The sequence below is a fragment of the Acaromyces ingoldii genome, assembly GCF_003144295.1.
Source record: "Acaromyces ingoldii strain MCA 4198 unplaced genomic scaffold FA10scaffold_11, whole genome shotgun sequence".
Lineage (NCBI taxonomy): Eukaryota > Fungi > Basidiomycota > Exobasidiomycetes > Exobasidiales > Cryptobasidiaceae > Acaromyces > Acaromyces ingoldii.
In genome coordinates, this window is record NW_020290257.1 from 18,977 (window position 1) to 43,199 (window position 24,223).

The 24,223-nt window shown below is 60.4% G+C and overlaps 11 protein-coding genes across 11 annotated transcripts; 4 read left to right on the forward strand and 7 right to left on the reverse strand.

Moving 5' to 3' along the window:
* Positions 1-268: 268 nt before the first annotated feature.
* Positions 269-2,642, forward strand: FA10DRAFT_52021 (phosphate transporter). The gene has a single exon (XM_025525544.1). The coding sequence runs from the start codon at positions 628-630 to the stop codon at positions 2,380-2,382; it is 1,755 nt and encodes a 584-aa protein (XP_025373711.1). The 5' UTR covers positions 269-627; the 3' UTR covers positions 2,383-2,642.
* A 71-nt stretch (positions 2,643-2,713) lies between these two features.
* Positions 2,714-5,022, forward strand: FA10DRAFT_270078 (cytochrome P450). The gene is made up of 4 exons (XM_025522991.1): positions 2,714-3,226; positions 3,285-3,542; positions 3,599-3,995; positions 4,051-5,022. Exons 1-4 carry the CDS (start codon positions 3,013-3,015, stop codon positions 4,802-4,804), a joined length of 1,623 nt encoding a protein of 540 aa, XP_025373712.1. The 5' UTR covers positions 2,714-3,012; the 3' UTR covers positions 4,805-5,022.
* On the reverse strand, positions 4,583-6,357 carry FA10DRAFT_52023 (hypothetical protein). The gene has a single exon (XM_025525545.1). The coding sequence runs from the start codon at positions 6,245-6,247 to the stop codon at positions 4,985-4,987; it is 1,263 nt and encodes a 420-aa protein (XP_025373713.1). The 5' UTR covers positions 6,248-6,357; the 3' UTR covers positions 4,583-4,984.
* Positions 6,358-9,684: 3,327 nt separating this feature from the next.
* Positions 9,685-11,293, forward strand: FA10DRAFT_270081 (hypothetical protein). The gene is made up of 4 exons (XM_025522992.1): positions 9,685-9,746; positions 9,799-10,310; positions 10,364-10,561; positions 10,626-11,293. The coding sequence occupies exons 1-4, from the start codon at positions 9,709-9,711 to the stop codon at positions 11,243-11,245; spliced, it is 1,368 nt and encodes a 455-aa protein (XP_025373714.1). The 5' UTR covers positions 9,685-9,708; the 3' UTR covers positions 11,246-11,293.
* Positions 11,174-13,049, reverse strand: FA10DRAFT_270082 (alcohol oxidase). Its single transcript, XM_025522993.1, has 2 exons — positions 12,103-13,049; positions 11,174-12,041 (listed from the first exon to the last, which is right to left on the reverse strand). Exons 1-2 carry the CDS (start codon positions 12,981-12,983, stop codon positions 11,315-11,317), a joined length of 1,608 nt encoding a protein of 535 aa, XP_025373715.1. The 5' UTR covers positions 12,984-13,049; the 3' UTR covers positions 11,174-11,314.
* Positions 13,050-13,232: 183 nt separating this feature from the next.
* Positions 13,233-15,419, reverse strand: FA10DRAFT_256846 (flavin-containing amine oxidoreductase; the record flags this gene model as incomplete). The annotated part of the gene is made up of 4 exons (XM_025519825.1): positions 13,233-13,571; positions 13,633-13,950; positions 14,018-14,994; positions 15,064-15,419. The coding sequence occupies 4 exons, from the start codon at positions 15,417-15,419 to the stop codon at positions 13,234-13,236; spliced, it is 1,989 nt and encodes a 662-aa protein (XP_025373716.1).
* Positions 15,420-16,160: 741 nt separating this feature from the next.
* FA10DRAFT_235573 (putative short-chain dehydrogenase) lies at positions 16,161-17,273 on the reverse strand (the record flags this gene model as incomplete). Its single annotated transcript, XM_025519032.1, is given in 3 exon segments — positions 16,161-16,566; positions 16,632-16,753; positions 16,773-17,273. 3 exon segments carry the CDS (start codon positions 17,271-17,273, stop codon positions 16,161-16,163), a joined length of 1,029 nt encoding a protein of 342 aa, XP_025373717.1.
* On the reverse strand, positions 17,233-18,645 carry FA10DRAFT_52082 (Aldo/keto reductase). The gene is made up of 2 exons (XM_025525547.1): positions 18,111-18,645; positions 17,233-18,056 (listed from the first exon to the last, which is right to left on the reverse strand). Exons 1-2 carry the CDS (start codon positions 18,540-18,542, stop codon positions 17,484-17,486), a joined length of 1,005 nt encoding a protein of 334 aa, XP_025373718.1. The 5' UTR covers positions 18,543-18,645; the 3' UTR covers positions 17,233-17,483.
* A 719-nt stretch (positions 18,646-19,364) lies between these two features.
* On the forward strand, positions 19,365-20,260 carry FA10DRAFT_273494 (putative pathogenesis associated protein Pep2; the record flags this gene model as incomplete). Its single annotated transcript, XM_025523169.1, has 4 exons — positions 19,365-19,432; positions 19,499-19,567; positions 19,624-20,002; positions 20,066-20,260. 4 exons carry the CDS (start codon positions 19,365-19,367, stop codon positions 20,258-20,260), a joined length of 711 nt encoding a protein of 236 aa, XP_025373719.1.
* Positions 20,034-21,715, reverse strand: FA10DRAFT_52200 (hypothetical protein). Its single transcript, XM_025525549.1, has one exon. It carries the CDS (start codon positions 21,383-21,385, stop codon positions 20,372-20,374), a length of 1,014 nt encoding a protein of 337 aa, XP_025373720.1. The 5' UTR covers positions 21,386-21,715; the 3' UTR covers positions 20,034-20,371.
* FA10DRAFT_52415 (hypothetical protein) lies at positions 21,602-23,772 on the reverse strand. The gene is made up of 2 exons (XM_025525551.1): positions 22,470-23,772; positions 21,602-22,396 (listed from the first exon to the last, which is right to left on the reverse strand). The coding sequence occupies exons 1-2, from the start codon at positions 23,490-23,492 to the stop codon at positions 21,818-21,820; spliced, it is 1,602 nt and encodes a 533-aa protein (XP_025373721.1). The 5' UTR covers positions 23,493-23,772; the 3' UTR covers positions 21,602-21,817.
* Between the last annotated feature and the right edge of the window lie 451 nt (positions 23,773-24,223).

Here is a 24,223-nt window from a genome sequence, read left to right on the forward strand (position 1 = left end):
AAATACGATATGTTCTTGCACAGACACAACGTGCGCCAAGAGATGAGGCCGGTCTGGATCCACCATGGCCAGTCTGCGGCGCACTTCATTCAGGCTGTCAAAAACCAATCGAGGGCGCCAGCCACCGACGAGACGATGGATAATTTTAGAAAATTGTGGAGCGAAGGCCTGAGCAACAGCCAACGGCAGACGTGTTTCTGGACACGTTCGCTCGTGCATGAGATAGAGCTTCTCTTGGCACCTCGCTGAATTTGACCATCTTCTTGGCAGCGCTGGCCATTAAGCATTTGCCGCACCATTCTATTCTGGCTTGCTGCGTGGTCGAATAGATTGCGCGGGAAATTGATTAGTCGCAACGTCTTAGACTGCGCATGTTCCTGGGCGGAAGAAGCACATGGCTCCGGTGGTCAAGCCACCGCCGTCTCGCTCTGACAGCCGCTTGCGAAGACGTGGATGTGAAGAGTGGGCGAGGAGTGGACAAGGAAGAAACGAAGTGAACGAAGAGCGGGCGGGAACAAATGGGGAGAAGATCGCGATGGCCAGTCGCAGAGATAAAAGGAGGTCAGATCCATCTCACTCCCCTTCCTCAACCTCAGCCAGCTTCCTACTCTACACGCCTCATCCACCATGGCGGTCCTTCACCAGTATGACTACATCTTTGCGATCGGCACGATGTTTGCCATGCTCGACGCATTCAACAACGGTGCCAACGACGTCGCCAACGCCTGGGCCACCTCGGTCTCGTCGCGCTCCATCAGCTACCGCATGGCCATGGTCTGCGCCCTCGTCTTTGAGCTGCTCGGTGCGTTGACGGTGGGCGCCCGCACCGCCGACACCATCAAGAACGGCATCATCCCCAACTCGGCCTTCCAGGGCAACGCCGGTGTCCAGATGCTCGCCTTTACCTGCGCCCTCGCCGGTGCCTCGTCCTGGGTCATGTGGTGCACGCGCCACTCTGCCCACGTCTCGTCCACCTACTCGCTCATTTCTGCCGTCGCCGGCGTGGGTGTCGCCACCGTCGGTGTTCGCTCCGTGCAGTGGGGCTGGAACAACGGCAAGGGCCTGGGTGCCATCTTTTCCGGCCTCGCCATGGCGCCCTTCTGCTCGGCCGCCTTTGGTGCGATCATCTTTCTGCTGATCAAGGGCGTCGTCCACGTCCGTCGCAACCCGGTCCTCTGGGCCGTCTGGACCTCGCCCTTCTTCTTTCTCATTGCCGGCACCGTCTGCTCGCTGTCCATCGTCTACAAGGGCTCGCCCAACCTCGGCCTCGACAAGAAGCCGGCGTGGTACATTGCCTCGGTCACCGTCGGCACTGGCGCTGGCCTCTGCCTGCTGTCTGCTCTCTTCTTTGTCCCCTGGCTGCACTGCAAGGTCATCAAAAAGGACCAGGAGCTCGCCGCCTGGGAGGTGATCAAGGGCCCCCTGCTCTGGCGCCGACCGTACTCTTCGGATGCCGAAGCGGCCAAGGTGCCCGACTACAGCGTCGTCCAGCACGGCGACGACTCCGAGGTGTCGAGCACAAGCGACGAAAAGATCAACTCGGTCGAGGAGATCACGCCCGTCCGCACACAAAAGGAGCTCCAAAGGGACGCCGACGAGCGCTTCCACGCCAAGCTGCGCCTCAAGAAGGGCCCCATGGGCTGGGCCATGCGCTACCTGCACAACAATCCCATGGGCCCCGGCATGATCTACGAGTGGCACAACATCAAGACCTTTGTCAAGCGCGTCCCCGCCATGGTCGTCGTCGCAGCGCTGTACGGCATGAACTACGACATCCACGCGGCCCAGATGGGCATCGAGGGAACACCCGAGGGCGCGCGCATGGAGCGCGTGTACGCGCACGCCAAGCGCTACCCCAACGAGACCGAGCACACCTACTCGTTTGTCCAGCTGATCACCGCCTGCACCGCGTCCTTTGCGCACGGTGCCAACGACATCGGCAACGCCGTCGCGCCCTGGGCCGTCATCTACTCGGCCTGGAGCACTGGCGACGCGGCGGCGTCCAAGCTTCCCGTCGCCACGTGGCAGATTGCTGTCCTCGCCCTGGTCCTGGTCATCGGCTTTGTCACCTACGGCTACAACATCATGCGGGTCATGGGCAACAAGCTCACCTACCACTCGCCCTCGCGTGGCACCTCGATGGAGCTGGGTGCTGCCATCACCATCCTCATCTTCTCCCAGTACAAGCTGCCGGTCTCGACGTCGATGTGCATCACGGGCGCCACCGTCGGCGTCGGCCTGATGAACGGCACGCACAAGGCCGTCAACTGGCAGCGAGTCGGCCTGCTCTTCCTCTCGTGGGTCGTTACCATTCCCATCGCTGGCACGCTTGCTGGTGTTCCCATGGCCATCATTCTCAACGGCCCTCGCTTCGGTCTCTGATGTAAATATCTTGTTCTCTTTCTCGGGGTCTCCAGGAATATCTGTTTTCGTTTACTTGACTGGACGTGGAGGATCTGATCACCTGACGACCTGGTGGCTTTGCGGACAAGCCTCCCTATCTCGGACATGCTTCACAATCCCGGGTCACCGTCTCTGCTGACGCTCGGCCGGAAGTGCTCGTCTTGACAGCTCCAGGCGCGCACGGTCGGCTGGCCAGAGAAGTTCCGTCTCCAGCCGGCCGGAACAATCGCGTGTTAGTGAAAGCGCGTCAAATGTTTCCCGGCCGAGAAGGATCGGGGGCTCCTGCGATTAGATTGCCCGCCAAGGAACGCAACCACGTCTGTGGGATGGTCCAGTAGGCCTCTAGTGCTGCTTCCTGGCATGCGTTCCAGCGTGGGTGCACATGCTCTGGCGACGGATCAGGGAATCTGACTGCGACGGGATGGACAACATGACTAGCGCCAGCCATTGCGCCCCCACCTCTGGGGGGTAAATCTCTCGTGCGGGTCTAGGGAGGACCTACCCCACATTCCGAGACCCAGGATGCGTGCTCGAACGACGAGTCTTTAAAGGCAGCAAAGGCATTCCAAGCTCGTATGGGGAACTTGCTCGCCGCCACAGAAGTCGAGAATGGTCAAGAATTACACCATTGTCCATCTGGATTGGGTCGGCCACGATGACAAGTCCGCATCGAAGCTCATCACAGCAACACTCGTGGCGGTCCTCGTCGCTTACGTGACTTACAACCTGTTTCTGCACCCGCTCGCCGGTATTCCCGGCCCCTTCATCTCGCGCTCGGGCCTGTGGAGCTACCGGGTCAACCGCGCAATCTTCCGCGACGCATGTTAGTGAGACTGCTCTCTATGAGAAAAGGGCCTCGCTGAAACAAAGTCGACTTAAAGCTCAAAGTTACGACAAGCTTCACGACGACTATGGCGCGTACGTACGCATTGGTCGTAACCATGTCATGACGGCCGATCCGGCTGCAGTCAATGTCCTCTATGGTCACTCGTCCAAGTGGACAAAATCTGGATTTTATCATCTCTTCCGCCTGGGACCGCCCAAGGGGATCATGAGCGAGACAGATGTGAAGAAGCACGCGGCGCTGCGGAGAGCATCGAGCAGTGCCTACTCGATAAGCGCGCTTCTTGAGCTGGAAGGTGAGCGGATCGCAGCTCGCACGCCGTCCTCTCTCAAGCTGACCGACCTTTTACAGTCTCTGTTGACATCATGGTCGAGAAGTTGTTCAGGCAACTGGACGGCTTTGTCGAGCGCAAGCAGCCCTGGAATGCTGGACTCTGGCTTCAGTGGTTCGCAATGGATGTGGTTGGCGATCTCGCCTTTGGAAAAAACTTTGGCCTCATCGAGAAGGCTACCGATACAAACAACCTGATCCCCGCCGTCGAGGACTTCGTCTTTGTTGCCACCCTGATGGGCACCTTTCCGACCATCGGCGACCCGCTCTTCACGGCCGCCAGCGCGGCAGGTGCAGGGGGCCGAGGTGCTGCCCATCTCATGCAGGTGACACAAGAGAGCGTGAAAGCGCGGCTCAAAAGGGCCGAGGAGATCGTAAAGGCTGGCGGGACCACCGACGAACTCCAGAAGGATATGCTGTGAGTCTGTTCGTCCGTTGTTCGTTTGCCATCCTTGACTCACACTCTGCCAAAGCTCTCGTTTCCTCCGCGCAAAGGATCCAGAGACGGGAAAGAAGCTGACGGTTGACCAAATCTGCACCAGCGCCACCCAAGTCGTCGGAGCCGGGAGCGACACGACGGCCATTACGATGCGAGCAATCATCTACTACACCCTCGTGACACCCGGTGTATACGAAAAGCTAATGGAAGAATTGGAAGCGGCAGTCAGTAACGGCAGCCTTACCTTCCCTACCCCGTACAACGAGGGCGTCAAACTCGAGTACTTCCAGGCCATCGTCAAAGAGGCGCTCCGCTACTATCCAGCAGTTCCCTGGCCGATGCCGAGGGTCGCGCCGGAAGGCGGGGCGCATATTGGCGATCACTACTTTCCCCCAGGCAGCCGTGTTGGCATGTCTGCGTACGCCTACCATCGCCGAGCGTACGGTCACGATTCGAAGCGCTTTCGGCCCGAGCGGTGGATCGAAGCGACAGACGAAGAGAAGAAAGAGATGGAGAAGAACCTGCTGAGCTTCGGAGGAGGCGCGAGGGTCTGCATCGGCAGGAACATCTCCATCATGGAGATGACGAAAGTCATCCCCTACCTCTTCTGGACCTACCACTTTTCCATCACACCCAGAGGCCCCGGCTCGCCGCACAAATACAAGCAGGGCAGGGGTTCCGATGGGGTGCTGGACTCCGAGTCATGGTACGTGAAGTCGTCTTGGTTCTCGAGCCAGTACGACTTCTTCCTCGATGTGAAGAAACGCGACGTCGAGGCAGTCCAGTAGTGATTTGTGGCATGATCTAGCTCGAAATAACGGATTGCTAAGACCTCAAAGTGTTTATAGCTCATTGAACATTGCCAAGAGACTGTACACGAGGTGTATGGAAGACGGCAAGTCAAAAAGAGGCGTGCTTCGCGGTATATGCATCTCTTGAAGTAAAGGGCAGGATGACTCAAGATGTATCTACGCCTTTCTTGTGACATGGACAACCTGCATTCCTCCAGCCCAGATGCTCTCGATGTCCAGCGTGTTGGAGATGTTTGCCAGAGGGTTGGATTTCAAGAGCACTAGATCGGCCTTCTTGCCCACCTCAATGGTACCCCGATCCATGAGGCGATGCCACCGCGCTGCCTCTCGGGTGGCCGCGTTGATGGCTTCCGCGGGCGACATGCCGACGATGTTGACCAGGTTCTGCATCTCGTAGTGCACCGTCAGGCCAAAGGGAACCTCGATCGTGGTCCCATTTTGGACAAGCGAGCCAACGGAGTCCGTGCCGGCGATCATGGGAATCCCTGCTTGGTACAGCCGCTGGGCATTAGTCTGTGCATGGGAGAGGCTGCGGTTGCTGTTGGGCTCGACGTGAAAGTACTGCTGGAGGACCGGGTCTGTGTATGCGTACTCGAACACGTTGAGTGTGGGCGTGACAAACTGGCCCTGGCGCTTGATCGTCTGGATGAGGGCATCGTCGAGGATGCCATCATCGGGGACATGCTGGATGCCGTCAGTCAGAGACTCGACGGCCTGCTCGTACGCTGTCACAGCCGAGGCATGCGTCATTGTCTGCTTCAAGTACTGGCAGTGGGCCGTCTTGACCATGTCGATCTGCTGCTGCACAGAAGGGCCATTGACTTCGGCCGTGATCTTGTGGAAGTCGCTGCCGTTGCCAAATTGCCATGCGACAAACTGCGACACGTTTGTATCGGGGTAGATCAGCGTGTCTTTGGGACGGGTCGGGTCGTTTGCCTCGTGCAGGCTCCCGTTGCCGACAGCGGAGCGGCCGGCGTAGACAAAGGAGGCGAGACCGGGCTGGTTGGCCATGATGGCGCACTGCGTGTAGTTCTTGCAGTTCATGTGCATCGCCGTGGTGCCGCCGTACGAGGTAAAGTTCTCGAGCGACTGCACATCAGTGAGGTGGATGTGGCTGTCAAAAAGGCCCGGAATGAGGTATTTGCCCGTGCCATTGACCGTCACGGTTCGGTTGGCGCACGCGCCAGTCTGGACAATGTAGCCGCCTTCCAGACAGACGGTCTGCTCGGGCTCAAAGTGCGAGCCATTGAAGATGCTGACATCCTCAATGGCCGTCTTGTTGCATCTTGCGATGGGAGCTGAGCGCCTGTGATTGACTAGGGGCGTGCTGCCCTCGTCGCGGACGTGTAATGGGCACGCTGTGGCGTGCCACAGAAGCGCACACGCGATCAGAGTTTGCACCAGCAGCGTATATCGCATCCTAGGGTGTCTTGAGAGGAGTGCGAGGCTTGTTGTAGGGGGAAAGAAGAGCCTTAGAGATCTAATGCTAGGATGGCGTTCGGTCTGTGCGGTCTAGATATAGGATAGCACTCGTCGAGGGGCGAGCTGGCTGTGCATCAGTGACCCGCCCATCTCCGCCAATGGCCGGCGGCAGCCCGATCCAGGTCACCGCCAGAGGACGGCACCGACGGCCGGCTCATGTCGCCGAACGACAATGTGCCGTGCCTCACGCTGACGGGAGGGCCCTTGCGGAGAATATCAGCTCAGACGTCTGCCAAGAAGTCGGTGCGTTGGCTGTGCAAAGAAGCTCAAAGCCACAGAAAAGAAAGCGCGCGTCCTGCCTCCACTCGCCCGGAGGGCAGCTGCCGATTAACGCCGTCCACATTAAGGCCCTGGTCAGATTAGACGCTGCCGCTTAGCGCCGTCAACATAATCACGGCGAGCTGTGGCAAAGGATCCAATAGAACAGAGTGCCGATCCAATTGCACAGGGGAACAAAAGAAGCTAAAGTAGAGAGCATACGGGCTAAGGGATGCACCTCTTGGACGGCTGCGCGACGACGGTCGTCACCGTGCCCGTGACAGTGACGACGGTCGTGTAGGCAGAGGGCACAAAAGCGCCGCCGCCACAGGCACCGATGACCCACTCTTTCGTGTGCACGGTCGTGGCCGTCGGGTAGACTGTGGTGATCACCTCGGTCGTGGAGGGAGGGGGCGTGGACTTGCTGGACGACGACGTGGACGAGGAAGCGCTGGTGAGCGAGCTGCTAGTCTTGGTCGGCATCGTAGACGTGGTGCTGTTTGTGGACGTGTGGCTGAGCGACGTCTGGCTGCTGGTCAGGCTCGAAGAGGAGGAGGACATGGATGTCTGGCTCGATGTCTTGCTAAATGAGGAAAGGCTGGACGAGCTGGACGAGCTAGATGACGTCGTCGTCGGCTGGCTCGCTGTTTGGCTTGAAGTCTTGCTTGATGAAGATTGGCTGGACGAGCTGGAGGAGGTCGTCGTCGGCTGGCTGGATGTCTGGCTCGACGTCTTGCTGGAAGTGGTGTGGCTTGACGTCGTCGTCGACTGGCTTGAGGTCTGGCTCGAGGTTTTGCTCGATGTCGACTGGCTGGAGGATGTCGTCGTGACGTGGCTCGACGTCTGGCTCGACGTCTTGCTTGATGATGACGTCGTCGTGGAGTGGCTGGATATCTGGCTGCTCGTCTTGCTCGAAGTTGTCGATGTCGACGAGGCCTTGGAGGAAGTCTGCGACGATTGGGTGCTCGACGTGCCTGAGCTGGACCTCGACGAAGTCTGGCTTGCTTTGCTGGACGACGAGGTGCTCGTGCCCGTCTTCGACGAGTCGGTGCTGCTCTTGGTCGAGCTGGGCTGGCCACCGGAATTTGAAGCACGGCTGCTAGTCTGGCCACCACTGCTCGTCGTGTGTCCGCCGCCGCCGCCGCCTCCTGCACTTGTCTTTGATGACGAGCCGCTGGACTTTGTCGCCGAGAGCACTCCGCTGCTCGAGTCGCCGCTCTTGAGCGGGGGGATGAATGTGCCTGCTCCAATCTGGGAGCCAACGGCTGCGACGCCGCCAGCGGCAGCACACACTTCCGGCTGCAAGGCACAGAATGATGCTGCCTCGGTGGCAGCCTGCGCGGGTGGGACGGGCACCGGCGCCGGGATCGGAGTGCCCCCGCCGATGATGCCGCCGCCACCGCCACCACCACCACCACCACCTCCTCCTCCTCCTCCTCCTCCTCCTCCTCCTCCTCCTCCTCCTCCGCCGCCGCCTCCTCCGCCACCTCCGCCACCTCCGCCACCGCCACTACCCCCGCCCTCTGTCGGGCAGCCAGCCTGTCTCTTGCCCAGGAAGCTGTCTAGAAGCCGGCCCAGGAATCCCCGCCTCGTCGGCGGGCTGCACTTGTTGATCACCTGGTCCACCGCGGCCGTCTGCACATCCTCGCCCGTCGTCGTCACCGTGTTCTTCCACGTGTCGATCTGTGCCTGGGTAAAGACGGCAGGGTCCATGGCCAGGAATCCCTGCTGGAGCACGTTGAGGATCTGGGGCATGTCGCCATTCACCTGGCGCATGTAGTCGCCGAGGGCACGGTAGGCATCGACGGGGTAGGCAGTCGAGTCGCCAGTGCCCTGCTTGGCGACAAAGGCCTTTTTCGCCTGGTTCACCTCCTTGGGCACGTTGACGAGGTTCTCGGGCGAGTTGACGCTCTGCCGGAACTGCGTCACCTGCGGCTTGTGCGTGCGGCACCAGTTGTCGAGCGTCTGTCCGGACGCGGCGACGGCGGATCGGACGAGGGAAAAGATCTGATCCAGCTCGACCTTGTGGTCGCACTCCATCGCCGACGTCTTTGTCGCAGAGGGGTCTGTTGGGGAGGTATGAGCTGCCGATGCTTAGATATGTGATGTGATACTGCACCACCACTCACTGCTGGGATTGTAGGGAATCAGTGTGTCTCCCGCAGCGCTGTACCGAAGCTCGTTGCCGGCACATCGGGCCGTGTTCTGCGTGGCAGAGTAGGGAGCACCGCTGCGAAAGCTGACGCCGCACAAGAAACCTGCCTCGGCGGCGCGTGCTAGAAGCTCATGGAGCTCTGACTCATGATACGGAAGCGACGTCACAGACGTGGCTAAGAATAAAAGAGCAAAGAGGGGAAAGAGGAGAAGCATGACGAGGAAGCCGCACAGCAGCGTCTCAAGAGAAGAACGATCAGTGGGGAACTCGAGGACATGGTTCTTCAACTCTCCTTTTATCGCTGTACGTCTGGCTCCATCACACGCTCAGCATTCATGCAAAGCCGCTCACAGGAGCGCCGAGGCACAAGGCAGGCTCGTCTATTCAAAAGGGGAAAGGGGGCTGGTACAGCACAACGTCGAAATTCCAGGACGATGGTTCCTGAAATAAGTCGCACCCGGCGTTCCTGACGCGTCGACCGCGTGCCTGACGTTTTTTGACGCCGACCTACAGCTCGGAGAGCCCTCGAAACAAGCACAGCGAGGAAAGAGACGATAATCAGCCATTCGGCATCACCAAATCTCTCAACAGAGTACAGTAGGAACCATGTACGAGCCACATTTGGCCAGGAAACTTGCCTCTGCAGAAAGAACGTACTCTTACGGCGTCGCACGCCATGGCCTCCGAGCTGGAATGAGGACAGGGCCGTTGCCGTCATGCAGTGGCGTCTTGTGAGCTTGCCTCGTTCCTGCACCGCTCTTCGAGCAAATCTGCCCTGCCCCTGCTTTACTGGGCCAGCACCAGCGAGCGCAGATCTGCCGCCTCGCCCAGGAACGGCAACGGCGGCTTTTGACGCCCACATGCATGAAAATTCTCGGAGGCTTCCCGTCTGTAACGACCCTTAGCGTGATGCACTTTGTATTTCCGGCGCGTTTCAGGGCTCTATCCAACTTCCCACCTTCCTTCTTCTCTCCACTCAACGACTATGGCCAACTTTGCGGAATTACCCAGCGAGATACTCGAGTAAGTGAAGAGGATGGCTGTCTACATGCTTCCAGAGCTAATACTCTGCCAGCTCCATCGTCTTTGGAGGCCTCGACGAGTGGGCAGAGGAGATGGAACTGACGCGGGTGCCGCCGCTCCACTACGCCCGCAAGCTCGATGACGAGCTGCGGTGGATCGCCAATCTCACGCAGGTCAACCGGCGGCTGCGACGGCATTTTCTGGCCCGACTCTGGCACAGGGTAGACCTGTTCCACGTCAAGGATCTGTACCTCGTCGACAAGTTCCTCGCCACGCGGCAGGCCAGCGTGTATGGCCCACTCATCCAGCACCTCGTCTTCTCCTGGGGCGACGTCGACCGTGCTGACGGACTGTGCGGGGAGGTGTACATGGACGAGCACAACCAGGACCATGGTCTGTTTGGGAGGAAACAGGACTGGCTCTTCCAGGACAGACGGGCGCTCATCATGAGGACCGAGGTGGCCGAGGAGAGGGTCAACCACCCCGACATGACCGACGACGAGCTCTTTGACTATCTGTGGCCATCGGAGGAGGAGGAGGACAGCGAGTGGCGCATCACAAAAGGTGGGTCCTCGTGCTCCACACTCGCTGAGACATGTCACTGACACCCCTGGCAGGCCCCGACGGGTGGGGCGATGTGCCGGGCTTCTCGAGCCCGAAAGACGTTGCAGCTGGGTTGGTGCGCGTTTCGTCGTGCGCAGGCAACGTCCGTATGCTCGACTACAACGAGCGCTACATCCCCGTGCCCCCGTCATTCCTGTCGAACCTGGACAAGCTGGACAAGATCACATTGTATTCCGATAACAACCACCAGGGTAAGAGCTGCGAGTCCAGATCGAGGAGCAGCCAAAGCTAATGACCTGCTCCTGCCCCGATCAGACGGCCGAGACAGCGCGCTGGACGAGCTGCCAAAGAGCGTGCAGCACATGGACATCATGTACATCTTTCGTGCAGGCCCACCAGAGCGCTCAGGGAAGAGACGACGAGCAGCGCCGTTCCTGTCTTTGCAAAGGCAAGGACTGGGCCTCGCATACAAAGATGTCAAGGACGACGATGTAGACGAGCCAGAGCGGAGACTGAGGCTGACGTGTGCGGCCATCATCAAGGGGCTGACGCAGGGCTCACTGCGATCAGTGAAGCTGTGGGACCACGAGCTGCTGCGTGTGGCAGAGATGCTGCCGTGCTGGTTGGCGGTGGACTTGCAGACGGATGAAGCGGGCGATGCTGCGCCAGGATGGGCATTCGAGGTGCGCAACGTTCTGAGCCTGAGTGGACAGAAGACAAATGCCGTCCTTGACGCCGTCGTCGAGCTCAAGCGCGTCCTGGCCGGCTGCGAGTCAGGCAAAGAGGTGCAGAAACGGTCACGAGAGAAGGCCGAGGCTGCTGCAAGCAACGATGGAATTCTGGATGCAGCGACACTTGCCAGCTGGCTAGCCGACGACGAAGCACTCAGCCATGCAGTCTATCAAGGCATGCAGTGGGCAATTACGCGGCAGTGAAAATTGCCTGCCTCTGGACATACTTTGCAATTTGATACAAGTTTAGAACGAGTGTTACTCAGGAGGGGATCAGGCCGTCGCAGTGTTATTCTGGATGAGATCGGCCGCCTTTTCAGCAAGCGCGTAGAGCACTACCTGGTAGTGGGCACAGAGGGGCAGTGGCAGCACACTGGCGTCGACAACACGCAAGCCCTCGACGCCCTTCACCCTGCACTGCGGGTCGACAGCCTTGCCCATGGCCACGCTGCCGGCCGGGTGGAAGATTGTGCCGCCGATGGCCTCGATGCGCTCGTCGATGTCCGCATCGGTGCTCTGGGCAGTCAGCGGCGCCATTCCCTTGGGCGGACGCTCACATTCGATGGCGCTTCGACCACCCCTGGTCGTCGTCATGGCCCGCGTGGCATCGCGCAGGCCCTGGCGCATCGTGACCCGGTCCGCCGCGGTCGTATAGTAGGCCGGATCGATCAGAGGCATCGAGGTGGCTTCTGCATCGCGCAGGGTGATGGTGCCTCTCGACGTGGGCGTCATGAGAAAGACGACGGTCGCCATGTGCGTCCCGTCCAGGGGTACCTGCTGCCCACTGACTGCGGCCATGGCGGGTGCGTAGACGATGAGCGTCTCCGTGTGCGCTGCCCCGTCGCGCAAGAGCGCATCGTCCTCTGGAAGGACATGCTTGAGCTGCTCGCGGTGCGACTGCACGACAATGTGGTTGCAGGCAAGGCCCATAGTGTATGCGGGCGACGTCCATAGGGGAGTCCCCATAGCCTTGCCCGCGTCTGCGTCCTTGATCTGCCACCTGCACGACCAGCTGTCAACAACAAGCTTCCCCTCCCCGGCTCCCAACGAAGCAGACTCACCACTGAGCGACGGCGAAATGGTCGTGAAAGTGTCGGCCGACGTCCTCGTTGTCGGCCACCAAGGGTATCTGATGCCTCTCGAGCTCTGCCTTGGGACCCACGCCCGAGAGCATGAGGATTTGGGGTGTCTTGTAGGCTCCTGCTGCGACAATGACCTCCTTCTCTGCGCGAAACGTCCTCCCGTCGACGAGCTCAAGACCTGTTGCCCTCCTGCCGGCGAAAAGGACCCGCTTGACAGTCGCATCGGTCACGACGACAACATTTTTTAAACTGTACGCTTCGCTGGCGAGCTGCCGCTTGCCCTGGTAGAAATTCTCGACGTAGTCGCCCAAGCCAATGGGATAGCCTGCGTTGCCGTCTGCGATCTTCTTCAGGCCGATCTCCCTCCATGCGTCGAGCATAGGCTCCGAGAGAGGGTACACGCGGTCGGAGCTCGACGTTTGTACGCTTATGTTGTGGATACGGCCCGAGGAGCCATGGGCACCATCCATTGCGCCATGATAGTGCTCCACCCGCTTAAAATACGGGAGCATCGATGCATAGCTCCACGCCTGGTCACCCACGAGCTCGGCCCACAAGTCATAGTCAAATGCAGGCCCCCTCGTCCAGCTGCCGTAGTTGATCGCCGTGCCTCCCGAGAGCGCCTTGCCCGCAGCCTGGTAGCACTCTCGCCCCCGCAGCCCCGCCTGGGGCGTCGTCTTGTGGTTCCAGTCGAGCTCGGAGCCATGGGCGCCCATGCACGCCAGCGGCGTCTGTGTCAGCGGGTGGTCCTTGACGTCCTTGCCCGCCTCGATGAGGAGCACCGTGCTCGTCTCGGAGAGCCTCGAAGCCAGCGTGCAGCCGCAGAGGCCACCGCCGGCGATGATGTAGTCAAAGGCCATCCTGTGTCACTCGGAGTCACTCTCTCTCGGCGTCGCTGATGGTAGCTTGTCAAACAACAGGGAAAGTGAGCACGGTGACGCAGAACCTTGCTTTGCATGAAAGGTGCACTTTAGCTTCGTTACCTGAAGGCGCAGTGCATGACTGATTAGAACTCATTCTCTCGTTTTATTACTTTTTTGACCCTACGCTTGAGGATGGGCTAAATTGTCCAGTGAACTAAGTGTATTATTGGTCGTCGGAGAGCCACGGTCACACATTCATCCACCTTCCCATCCACTTTTTGGTGATGTGCTGAGCCTCGTCGACGAGGCCCAGCTCGAGGAGCAGCTGCGTCGTGCCCCGCACGGCCGACTCGAGCGCCGACGAGATCCAGGCGTGGGTGAAGCTCGTGTGCTCGCCCACAAAGATGGTGCGGTTGTGCGTCTTGTAGTACTCGGGGATGTACAGCTTGTGCTGCCCGGCAATCGGGCTCGCCCAGGCCGCGCCCTGGTACTCGTCGAGGCCCCAGCAGCGCCGCCTCGCCGTCTCGTACTGGTCGTACACCACCTCGCCGTGCATTTCCGCCATGGAGTCGAGGACAAATTGGACTGCAGAGTAGTCAGCTTGAGCTTCCGTGAGATGAAGACGGGTCTGAGGTCCGACACTCACTGTGGTACTCCTCCGGCCACGAGACGAGGCGGTCGCCGTCGTCGCCCGACACGTACTCGGCCAGGACGACGGCGGGCCCGTCGCTTCCGATGCCGTAGGAAGGGTAGCACACGTTGCGGATGCCCGGCAGGTCGGTGTTGGAGCAGCCGCCCTGGATCGGCGGGTCAAAGGGCGCCTTTTCCCAGAAGCGCGACTTGAACTGCATGGCCACCTTGCACGAGTTGCTGTACTTGAGGTTATTGATGGCCCGCTGCATGCGCTCCGACACGTTGGGCGTCCGCCAGTACTTGACGACGGAAAAGGGCGCCGACACGACGGCTGGGAGAGAGTGTCGAGGTCAGTACTGCAGACGGTCGATTGGCATCGGCTCGACTGTTCAACTCACCATAGTCGAATGTCTCGCTCAGGGCGTCGCGCGTCGACGCCGTGTTGTTGGGCTTCCAGTGGAGCTGCACTCGGCCCGTCGCCTCGTCGTTGTCCACACGGAAGATCTTGCGGCCCATGACCGTCTTGTTGGCGGCAGGCGTGCCCCAAAAGGCCATGGGCAGCTGCGTGAGGCCGCGGTCGATGGTCTTCCACGACGTTGTGGTCGATGCAAACCACGTGTCCTCATAGTACGTGTCCCAGAAGCTCGTCGCGGCGCCCAGGGAGCCTTGCGTGATCTTGTCGGTCGTGTCGAGGTCGTAGCCGAGGCGGTCGTGGAGGTAGCCAAACTCGCTAAAGTCGTCCAAGCCGGCCTTGATCCAGTCGTGGTGGGCCTGGAAGATGTTGGTGACGACCTTTGCTCGCAGGCTGTCGGTCGCCGTCAGATTGCCGATGTCCGCCTCGGCCTGTTGGAGCTGCGGCGACTCGCCGCCGGCCAGTGCCGATGCCAATGTCGTGTTTGCCTTGAGCTGCGCATTGTTGGGCGGCAGGCCACTGGGCAGCTTGAAGCCGCCATTGTACTGCAGGTTGCCGGGGCCCGACTGGGTCCAGTCGATGAATTCGACCGTCCGGTTGTCGTTTCCCCTGTTGATCGCATTGAGCTCCTCGGCGAGCTGGAAGACAATGTACGAGTCGCGGATGGCCAGCGTCTTGTTCGTCGACGGGTCCGTCATCGTCTTGGGGAACCGCATGGGGCCCATCTCCTGGTACACGTGCTTGTTCTTGTCCGGGTCAAAGTACTCGGTGTGCACGCGACCGCCAAAGCGCTGTGCGGCCTCGATGATGGTGTAGTTGGTCATGCCGACGGACTCGAGGAGGTGCGACGTCATGAGGCCGGACATGCCCGCGCCGACGATGGCGATGCGTGCGTCCTTTGCGCCCGAGACAAAGGCCGAGGAGCGGTGCTTTGCCCGTGCGTGCTCGACGCCCTCGAACCAGCTAATTCCCTCAATGTCTGTCAGTCAGCCTTGCCGAAGTTATCCAGGAATATCTACAGTATCTACGCACAGACCAGTCGTGTCAAAATCGCTCATCTTGGGCTCGTTGTCGGAGCGCTTGGCTAGGTCGCGCGCCCTCCGCTTGACCTGCTGCTCGTTCTGCACGATCGTTAGCAGGCCCGACCTGGCCGCCAGCTCGTCGCCGATCCACGCCGAGAGACAGCCCTGCTCGCGGCTGTCCTCCTCCACGAACCAGACGGCTCTCGTGGGAGGCGCTTCACCACGCCGCATGGGGCCTTGGGAAGAAGCGACGAGCACGTGATCCCCGTCCGCCTCGAGCGAGTCGCAGGGCCCATAGGTCACCCTGAGCGTCTGGTCCTCGAGCGTCCAGGGCGTGTCGGCCCACTGGAGGTGGACGTTGGCCATGCCTTGCTCGACGATGGACGAGGCAGTGCCCAGGTGCACGAGAGGAGAGAGCCATGATGGTGCAAGAGGAGACGGCACCGCGAGCGACACGCCGGCCAACAGCGGCACAAGGCAGACGAGGCGAAGGGACATCATGGGTCGTTTGCAGCTTCCCTGTGATCGCATCGGTCTCTTTTCATCGCCTTTATAGCGACGACTATTACTCTCCCTTATCTCTGGGGACCCTCCCCCCACGCCGAGTCACATCAACGAGTCAGCATTCATGCTTGCTCGAGGTAGCTTGGACTTGCTTCCGGAGCAGCTCGGAGCATTCGCCGCTTGTTGCTCGCCAAGCATTCGAGGGAAGAGACTTTCTCCGTGCGTTGCTTATCAGCATCGGTCAATCTCGTCGCGCGTCAAAAGGCACAATCTTTTGCTACTGCCTTTCTTGCTTGCTCGAATGGAGCCGGCGGGCACCCGACCCATAATTATCTTAGCGCTTAAAATGAGAAGTTTTTTGGAGGCAAACCGCACTAGCGATGGGTCACACACGCACGGCCCAATCAGGGCTCCCTTGCGACTATATATCTTTTGCGGCTATTCGGGTCGCCGCTTCGTGGGCCGAGCTTCAGATGCCCTCGGTATTCGCCACGCTTGCGTTGACGCTGGAAAGGCCAGTCTCATCTCAACACAATGCCCAACGCAAGCCAAATCAGTCATTGGTACTAAAGAGCAGCAAGTCTGTATTGGTAAGAGATGAAATCACTGCCAGCTCGTCAAGACGGTGTCTCCCTCGCGCAGCTTCGCCAAGGTCCTGCTATCGCTCCACAGCCTCGCCTGCTTGGCGTCCTCCTTGCTCTCGTTTGAGCTCTCTGCTCTGACGCTGCCGTTGAGATAGACCGGTGTCGGGCCTGGCTTCTGGTACTCGTCATCGAACGACGCAAGGAGGAGGTCGTTGGCCGACTTCCAAGGAGGCCTGATATCGCCGTTGGGGGCAAAGTAGACCAAAGCCTCTTGAATGGCCCACATAAACCAGCCGGTGAGGAAGCGAATAAAGGGCGTCGATCGTTGCGTTACCCTGGTCCCTCCCATTGCGCCTGGATCGAGGCAGACGACGGAGATACTGGAGAGAAAGGCATCCTTCTGCAGCCGTTTCTGCACCTCGTACCTTCCGTAGACGGACTGTTGAGCATTCGCAATGGAGAAGACAGTGGCATGCACCCGCCTACTTACGCAAAGAGGACCAGAAGAAGCTTGCTCGTCCCGTAACGTCGCATCCCTGCGCTCCAGCCGTCATCCTCGTCGTAGGAAGCGCCCTCGGCCAGCTCTTTTGTGTTGAAGCTGTAGAGCACACGCTGGCTCTTTGCGGAAGACTGGCAAGCCGTCGTTGCGCTTGTCAAAGCCATCGTGGGTCCAGCTGGACACGACAACGATCCGGCCCGCGTCCCTGTCCATGCTCTGCAGCAGCATGAGGGTGAGCAGGTAGTTGGACAGGTAGTTGATCCCGAATGCCGACTCGAACCCGTCCTGGGTCCTCGAGCGGGGAACCAGCGTGTCGTTGTTCGCTTCTTGGAAGACCGCATTCAGGACCAGCGTGCGGATCGGCTCCCATGTGCCATCAGCCACCTTGCGATTGATCTCGTGGGCCACTTCGCGGACCTTTTCGAGACTGCCTAGGTCCAGCTCGACCACCTCATGCACGCTGCTGGACGGCGCTCTGCTGAGTATCCGCTGCAGATCGGCCGCCTTGGAAGCGTCGCGGACGGTGTAGATGCCTCGACACTCGCTCGCGTACGGCGACTTTTGAAACTGCTCCACAAAGGCGGAGCCAAGGCCACCATTGGCCCCCGTGATGAGGACGGTGCCCTTGGTCATCTGATGGACAGCTGTGGAGGGCTACTCAGCGTCTACGGTACTGCGTCGCACACCAGGCAAGGTGGGGCGGGAAACAGGGCTAATATTGGGATTATAGCTTAAAAAGGGGTGGTGCTACTTCAGGCTGAATAGGAGCGGAGATAAGCGGACGCAACACCCGCACGTGTCCCCGACCGCATGGTCCTGCTCCCGTCTATCTCGGTCGAAAGCCTAGTGATGGAAGGTGGGAGGGTCGCGAGTCCTGATAGACTGCCATGCCTGGTCGATGACGCCGACGACGTGTGCGGGCAGCTTTCCCTCGTGGACGGCATCGTAGCTGCGCTGGATACTCTGGGGCGAGCCAGCGCCAATGACGATGCGGTCCCCGTGTGCCTCTGCAAGTGCGCTGTGGTGTGCCAGCCAGCGCAGGGCGAGGGTGGGCAGGGAAATGCCAAGCTTGTCCGCCTCGGCCTGTAGGGCGTCGATGGCATCAAAAGACGAGTCGCTGTAGTAGCGCTTCATGTAGTTGTCACCCAGCATGTTGTCCTCCTTGGTTGTGTCCCAGCGTCCCATGGTCGGCCTCTGGCCTCTCGAGTGCTGTCCGGAGAGGAAGCCGCCGGCCACGGGCGAGAAGCCGTAGAAGCGTCCGCCGTTCTCGTGCATGAGGGGAACGAGCTCCTCCTCGGCACCGCGGTTCAGCAGGTTGTACTCTCCCTGGTAGACGGTCGGCTTGATTAGGTTGTTCTCGCGCGCAATCTGGAACGTCTCCCTGACGAGAGCAGGCGAGAAGTTGGAGATTCCAAGCTGCACTCGCCGGTCAGCGTTCCTGCCTGCTCAAGTCCCTGGGTTACTACCCACCTCCTTGAGCTTTCCTTCCTTGAAGAGCTCGTCGACGGCGCGGATCGAGTCAATGAGAGGGGTCGAGGGGTCGACTGTGTGAAAATACAGGACATTGATGTGGTCTACCTTGAGATCCTTAAGCGTCTCCTCGAGGCACTCGCGGATGTGTTCTGGACGGTTGCCCTTGCCAGGCACAAAGGAGTTGACTTTGGAGTCGACGGTAAAGCCGTACGCTGACTTGGCTGCGGCGTCTACCTGGCCAAGCATCTTTTGCGCCTTGCCAGCCTGCTTGAAGATCGCAGGGTAAATGCTGGCTGAATCGATGAGGTTGCCGCCGTTTCGGGCATAGGCATCCAGGAGCGCCCGTGTGTCAGCGAGTCCAGTGACACGCACGAGCTGGTGCGCGTCGGTGGAAAGGAGGCCAGTGCCCAGAGCAAAGTCGACTGTCATGTTGCTGCTGATTCGGTGGTTAGAGAGGGAGATGTTGAGGTGTGCAACTCAGAGATTTCTCTCTTTATATAACCTTGCCGCCATCACGAAAGCCGTTTCAGTCGTTGTGCCTTCCATGCTCCAAGCACTAGAAGAAAATCCGAGAGGAGCACGGAAAACCCGTGATCCACCTTCGGACGTAAGAATTTAGACCAAGACGCACCGAGACTAGCACGACGCGGTAGACCAAGGATACGGTCGAGTGACATTCAGCACAAAGAAGTACGTCTTAAGGGGACTGCCTTGGAAATGAGCCTTCCCTACGACCGTAAGAAGGCTATGTTGTGATCGCCAGACTCGGAGTCGCCGCCCTGGCTTCACCGCCCTTCTGCAGGATGAGAGCTGCCAGGAGCGCAGGTCAAGCTCATGCGGCAAGGAGGCTTGCTGAGCAAGTAGTAAGCCCCAAGACACAGTTCGAAGACATCGCTGCGAAGCAGACTCAGACGAAAGATTCATCGACGAGGCTTGCGATGCAGGCGCGGTCTCAAACGTGGTGCAAATGCTTCCAATCGATGTAAGCATCGAGAGAGCACGGGCAAGCAATTCTCGGGACATCTCTCAGGTGTCAAAGTACTTGCCATGTATGGCCTGCCCACTGCCGCACCAGCCACTGCTTTCGAAAGAGTAAATTCAGCTAGGCAAGCTGAAATGGCCACCAAGACACGTAAGGCCGGGTTCCCCTTGCTCGCCAGCCCGAATCGGAATCGGAATCGGAACTGGTGATCGGACTTTTTCTCGTGTTCTATTTGGGAGTAGCAACTCGCTCCTCACTCCACAAGGACAATGGCAGAAGCTGCTGGCCGGTTCGCGCTGCCCAAGGACTACCGCTCGGCGGGGGCGACGAGGAACAAGTGAGCTGGCTGATGGAGCGAGCTGCCATCTACCTCTTCCTCGAGCTGACGACGCAACCCCACCAGTGGGCCCGACGACCTGGCGCTTCAGCGCTGGAAGATTGTCGAGCTTGCGCAGGGCTGGCCACTGTACAGGTAGGTTGTCCAAGGGCAGCGCTGGTTTGCACGGCACTGAGGGACATCGAGGACAGAGATGCGCGCGAGTGGGACAACTTTCGCTCCATCTTCCATCCCGAGGGCGCCTTCGTCTACACGACGTGGACTGGCCGCACGCACATCGACGACTTCATTCGCGCGAGCCAGGCGGGCATGGAGAAGGGCGCGTTCATCATGCACCGCATCCACGGCACCACCGTCGACATTGAGGGCGACCGCGCCGTGTGCAAGATGAAGGCCACCATCACCCAGCGATTCGACCTTGGGGGCGTGCAGGCCGACGCCGAGTCCGACTGCCGCTTCTGCTTCTTCTTTGAGCGCTACCAGGACCCGGCCGGGCTGCCGGCCTGGGGCGCCAAGCTGGTGCGGCACTGGTACGAAAAGGACAAGCTCGTCGCCGTCGATCCCAGAAAGGTGTGTGATGCGGTCCCTGCTTGACAGATCTCCGCGCACGCGCTCACAATCTGCATCAAATAGATTCCCGAGATCGATGACGAGCTTCTCGCCTCGTTTCCACCGGGCTACCGCTACCTCGGCTACTGCCAGGAAAAGACCCTGGGTGGGTCCATCAAGGTCAGGCGCGATCTTCCGGGCTTCGTCGGTGAGGCGCACGACCGGCTGCTGCTCAACGCCAAGCGATGGCTGCAGCACGAGGCGCTCGAGGGAGAGTGATCGTCGGGCAAATTACATTCATCTCTATTTCGATGCTGCACTTTGTACAGTACAGTACAGTACAGTACAGTGGGCTTGTTGCTTCTTGAGACATGCACGGCTCTCTCTATGCTACAGCTTTGGCGCGCGGGGCTTCGCCGCTCTGAGGACTGTCGCCTCGGTCAGGGTGGCAGCAAGCCTGCCAGTCCCCTCCTCCCACAGCTTGGCTTCGACATATGTGCGCTCGGATGCAGCGACCTCTGCGCCCAGCTCCTTGAGGTACCACTTGGCCGCCTCGAGGGGCGGCCCGTGGATGCGGTAGGCAAAGTCGAGGCTCGACGCAGCCGAGGCAGCCTGAAGCGGCTGCTTCGAGTGGCCCAGGGCCGTGAATCCGGTGGCGCCATCGAGGAGGAAGCAGTAGAGCATCGCCGTGGCGGTGGCCTGCGTCGGCGCGTACAGGACGTCGCCACGCACGCCCGTCGTCATGGTGGGGGGAGCCGTGTACCAGAGGTAGGAGCGCCGGTCGCTGAGCTTGAGGCCGTCCTGCGTCGTCGCTGCCTTGGAGTCGAGGGAGTTCAGCGTCTGGGCAAACATGCCCTCGGGCGCGGCACGGCTGGCCGGCACGAGCTGGAGAATGGGCGAGAACGTGCTGAAAAAGGCTTTTGCAAGACCGGCCGAGAGGCGGCCCTCTTCGACGCGGCGTGTGATGCCCTCGCGCTCGGGCAGGAGAGCCGAGGGATGCGTGACGCGGGGCGCCTCGGAGCTGAAATCGGGCACCACCTTGGCCGCTTCTGGCGAAGAGTCAATGATGTAATCGACAGTGGCCGAGAGGCACGCGCGGCCGTCCTGGCTGGCAACGACGAACCTCGTCGAGAAGGTCCTCGTCTCCCGGAGGTTCTGCACGTGCAGCTCTACCGGCTTGTCCGTCATCGTGGGCCCAAGGAAGCTGCCCAGGACACTGTAGATGTTCTTGGCCCGGTCGTCGACCGTCTGGGCAGCAGCATTGATGGCGAGGACCATTGCGCAGCCGCCATAGGCCATCGCCTTTGACGAGTTGGCCATCCAGAAGGGCTTGTTGACCGACACGAAGCGGTCGTCGCCCGTGCGCCGCAGTGCGCTGATGCTGTCGAGGCTGATTTCTGCCATGGCCTAGTGAGACGGCGATAGTGGCAGGGAGAAGACGAGGTGTGTGCGAACCGGCCCACGGCTCAAGCCATCCCGTGCGCGCAAGGTACCGTTCGGAAATTCCGAGTGCGCATGAAATGTTGAATGTTGAATCGCGGTGTGTTGCTTGTCACGTGTGTCCGCGGTGCCGTCCAACATCCGAAGACGACTGTCGGCATCTCCGAGACCGGGAAGCCTTTCAATTGACTTGTGCACATCGAACGGGACAGACCACTTTATTAACGACCTTGAACTCTATGAGAGCCTAGTCTAGTGTGGACCTCTATGAACGCCTAGTATAGCAACACGGTACTCTATGAAAGCCTAGTATAGCAACGCGGACCTCTATGAGAGCCTAGTCTAGCAACGTAATCACTCTATGAGAGCCTAATGTAAGTTTATGTGCGCAGGCAATCAGGGTGGGCCCGTGTACCGAAAGCACCCGCTGCTGTCGAAGCTGCATTCTGCGACGGGCCGCCTCGCATTGTTGGGATCGCTCAGCCATCGTGCAGCGCCCAGCAGCTCGCACGTGCACTCGCGCATCTCGTCTTCGCTCAGCTGGCAGGTGTCCCACGAGGCCTCGACGACGAGGAGCTGCGACTCCTGCTGTGTCTCCCGCTCTTGCTCCTGCTCTCGGACGAGTCTAAAGACCCACGAGATGCCAAAGTCGGATCTGCCCTCGAATTTCGTCAGCGTGATTCGTGCATGGCCGCGCTGCGCCGGCGGGGCCCAGTTGAAGACCTGGCGGGGCGCGCACTGGCGCAGAAAAGCGACGTCGTTGTCGCTGAGGCGCGCCATGACTGCGGCCTCGCTGCAGTGCGCATGGGCGCTCTGCTGTGCCTGCAGCCGCTGGACCCGCTGCAGAAAGTCGAGGGTCGTCTCGTCCGCCTCGATGCCCATCCGCGTCCAGGACAGCTCCACGACGGGGCCCCTGACCGCGAGCAGGTCGAGGCCGGCTGGTGCGACGCCCTTGACCATGCGTCCCCCCTCGGCCTGGTGGGTGGGTCGGTAGTTGGGTCAGCAGGGTCCTGCAAGAATGGCAGAGCGGCGGCGGGAGACCACTCACACCGACGAAAACGGCCTGCCTGGCGCCCGACCTGCGCATGTTGACGAGGATCTGGGCCGCCTTGGCGACCTTGGAAGCCGAGACGCCGTGCTGTGCGCGGAGCTGGGCGAGGTTTGGCATGGCCAGGGCAAAAAAGTCACCTGAACGGCCAATGGATTTGGTCGCATCATCGCAGAGTGGAACACGGCGCGCACCAGCGTCCGCATAGACCTCCCAGCCAGCGTCGTTGCCGCGCATCCAGCCGTGAGCCCGCTGGGGCGGCCACATGCCGCCGCCGCCGTCTGCGATGCCCGCGAGCCGGTCTGCGTTGCTGTCGACGTGGGCCTGGTGCTGCTCGGTCGAGGGGTAGAGGAAGCGCCAGACAGCGTAGGGGCCGTACGACGCAGGAGGGGGCAGCACGGCATGGCGCGCAACGTGGCCGCTGCAGAGGTGCTCGTCGATGTCGGCAATGAACATGCCGAGCGACATCATGTCAAAGATGCAGTGGTGCATCGTGTAGACGAGCCCGCACCGGGTGGGATCGTCGGAGCTGTGGACGATGGTAAAATAAGACATTGGACCAGGCGGCTGGACGCGCGCGCCGTCCTCCTCGTCGCTGCTCTTGATGGCGCTCATGTCTGGCCACGGCTGCTGCGCGTGTGCGGGCGACGGCAGCGGCACCTCGTCGTCGATGAGCAGATGCTCCATCCTTTCGTCGAGCTTCATGACAGCGTACCAGCGCTTGGCAACGGGGCTGCCGCCCCCGCTGGGCGCGGGCTCAGTGCGATCCACGCTCACAGACCGCATGAGCTCGTTGCGCGCCAGGCCATGGACGAGGGCGCGGCGGAGGCCCTCCTTGGACGCACGCACCACGTATTCGTGCCGGTGGGTGCGGCTGCATGTGTGCGTGCGGGTGGGCGAAGCATCAGCCGGCCGGCTTGTGCCCTTTCCAGGTCGGCAGAGATGAGTGTTTGACTCACGAGCGCGGTCTGAGCACGACCTGGGAGGTCCACTTGTCGCTAAAGGGAAACACAGACGCCACATCGGACCAGGCAAGACCACACTGCAGACGGGCGAGCTCCGACTCGGTGTCGACGACCACACGGCGGAACTCGGCTTCGTCGCCCGCGAGATGCGGCAGGTTGGCGAGCGTCAGAGGCCGGCCATCGGCGTTGCGAAAGACGGCCTCGTCCATCGCCATCGTAACGCCCTCTGCTGCGATGGATGGTGGCATGGTTGCATCTGTCGCCCAGCAGCAGCAGCAGCAGCAGCAGCAGCAGCAGGACGACCACGGGACAAGCAACCGGCCAGTGAGATCCGACGCGCGACGGAATGCCAACTTGAGCGGCCGCTGTGATCGCGAGAGTAGAATGGAATGGAGCGGCGCGTCGGCAATGCAAAAGTCACCGGCCATAACGGGGTTCCACGCTCAGGCTCATGAAGATGGTCACACGCTAGGCTTACAAGTCATTCTTGCACGCAGGGCGATAGAGGTGATTGCAGATTCCACTTCCTAACAAGCATTCGGGAAAGAAGCGATGTTTTACAGGGCCTACATCGCTTGAAGCCAGCGAAAGGGTGAGCAAAGTCAGAAAGACACAGAATCAAGTGGTATAGTGCGCTAGAGCTCCAAGAAGGAATGGCAGCGAAGTGGCCAGTAAGATGGACGCCGCCAGCTCAAGAGCAAGCTTCCATATTCGCACGGTCAAACCGTCCGTATCGTGTTTGACAGGGATCGTGCCGTGCTTGAAGTCGAAGGTGGCACGATGAGGGAC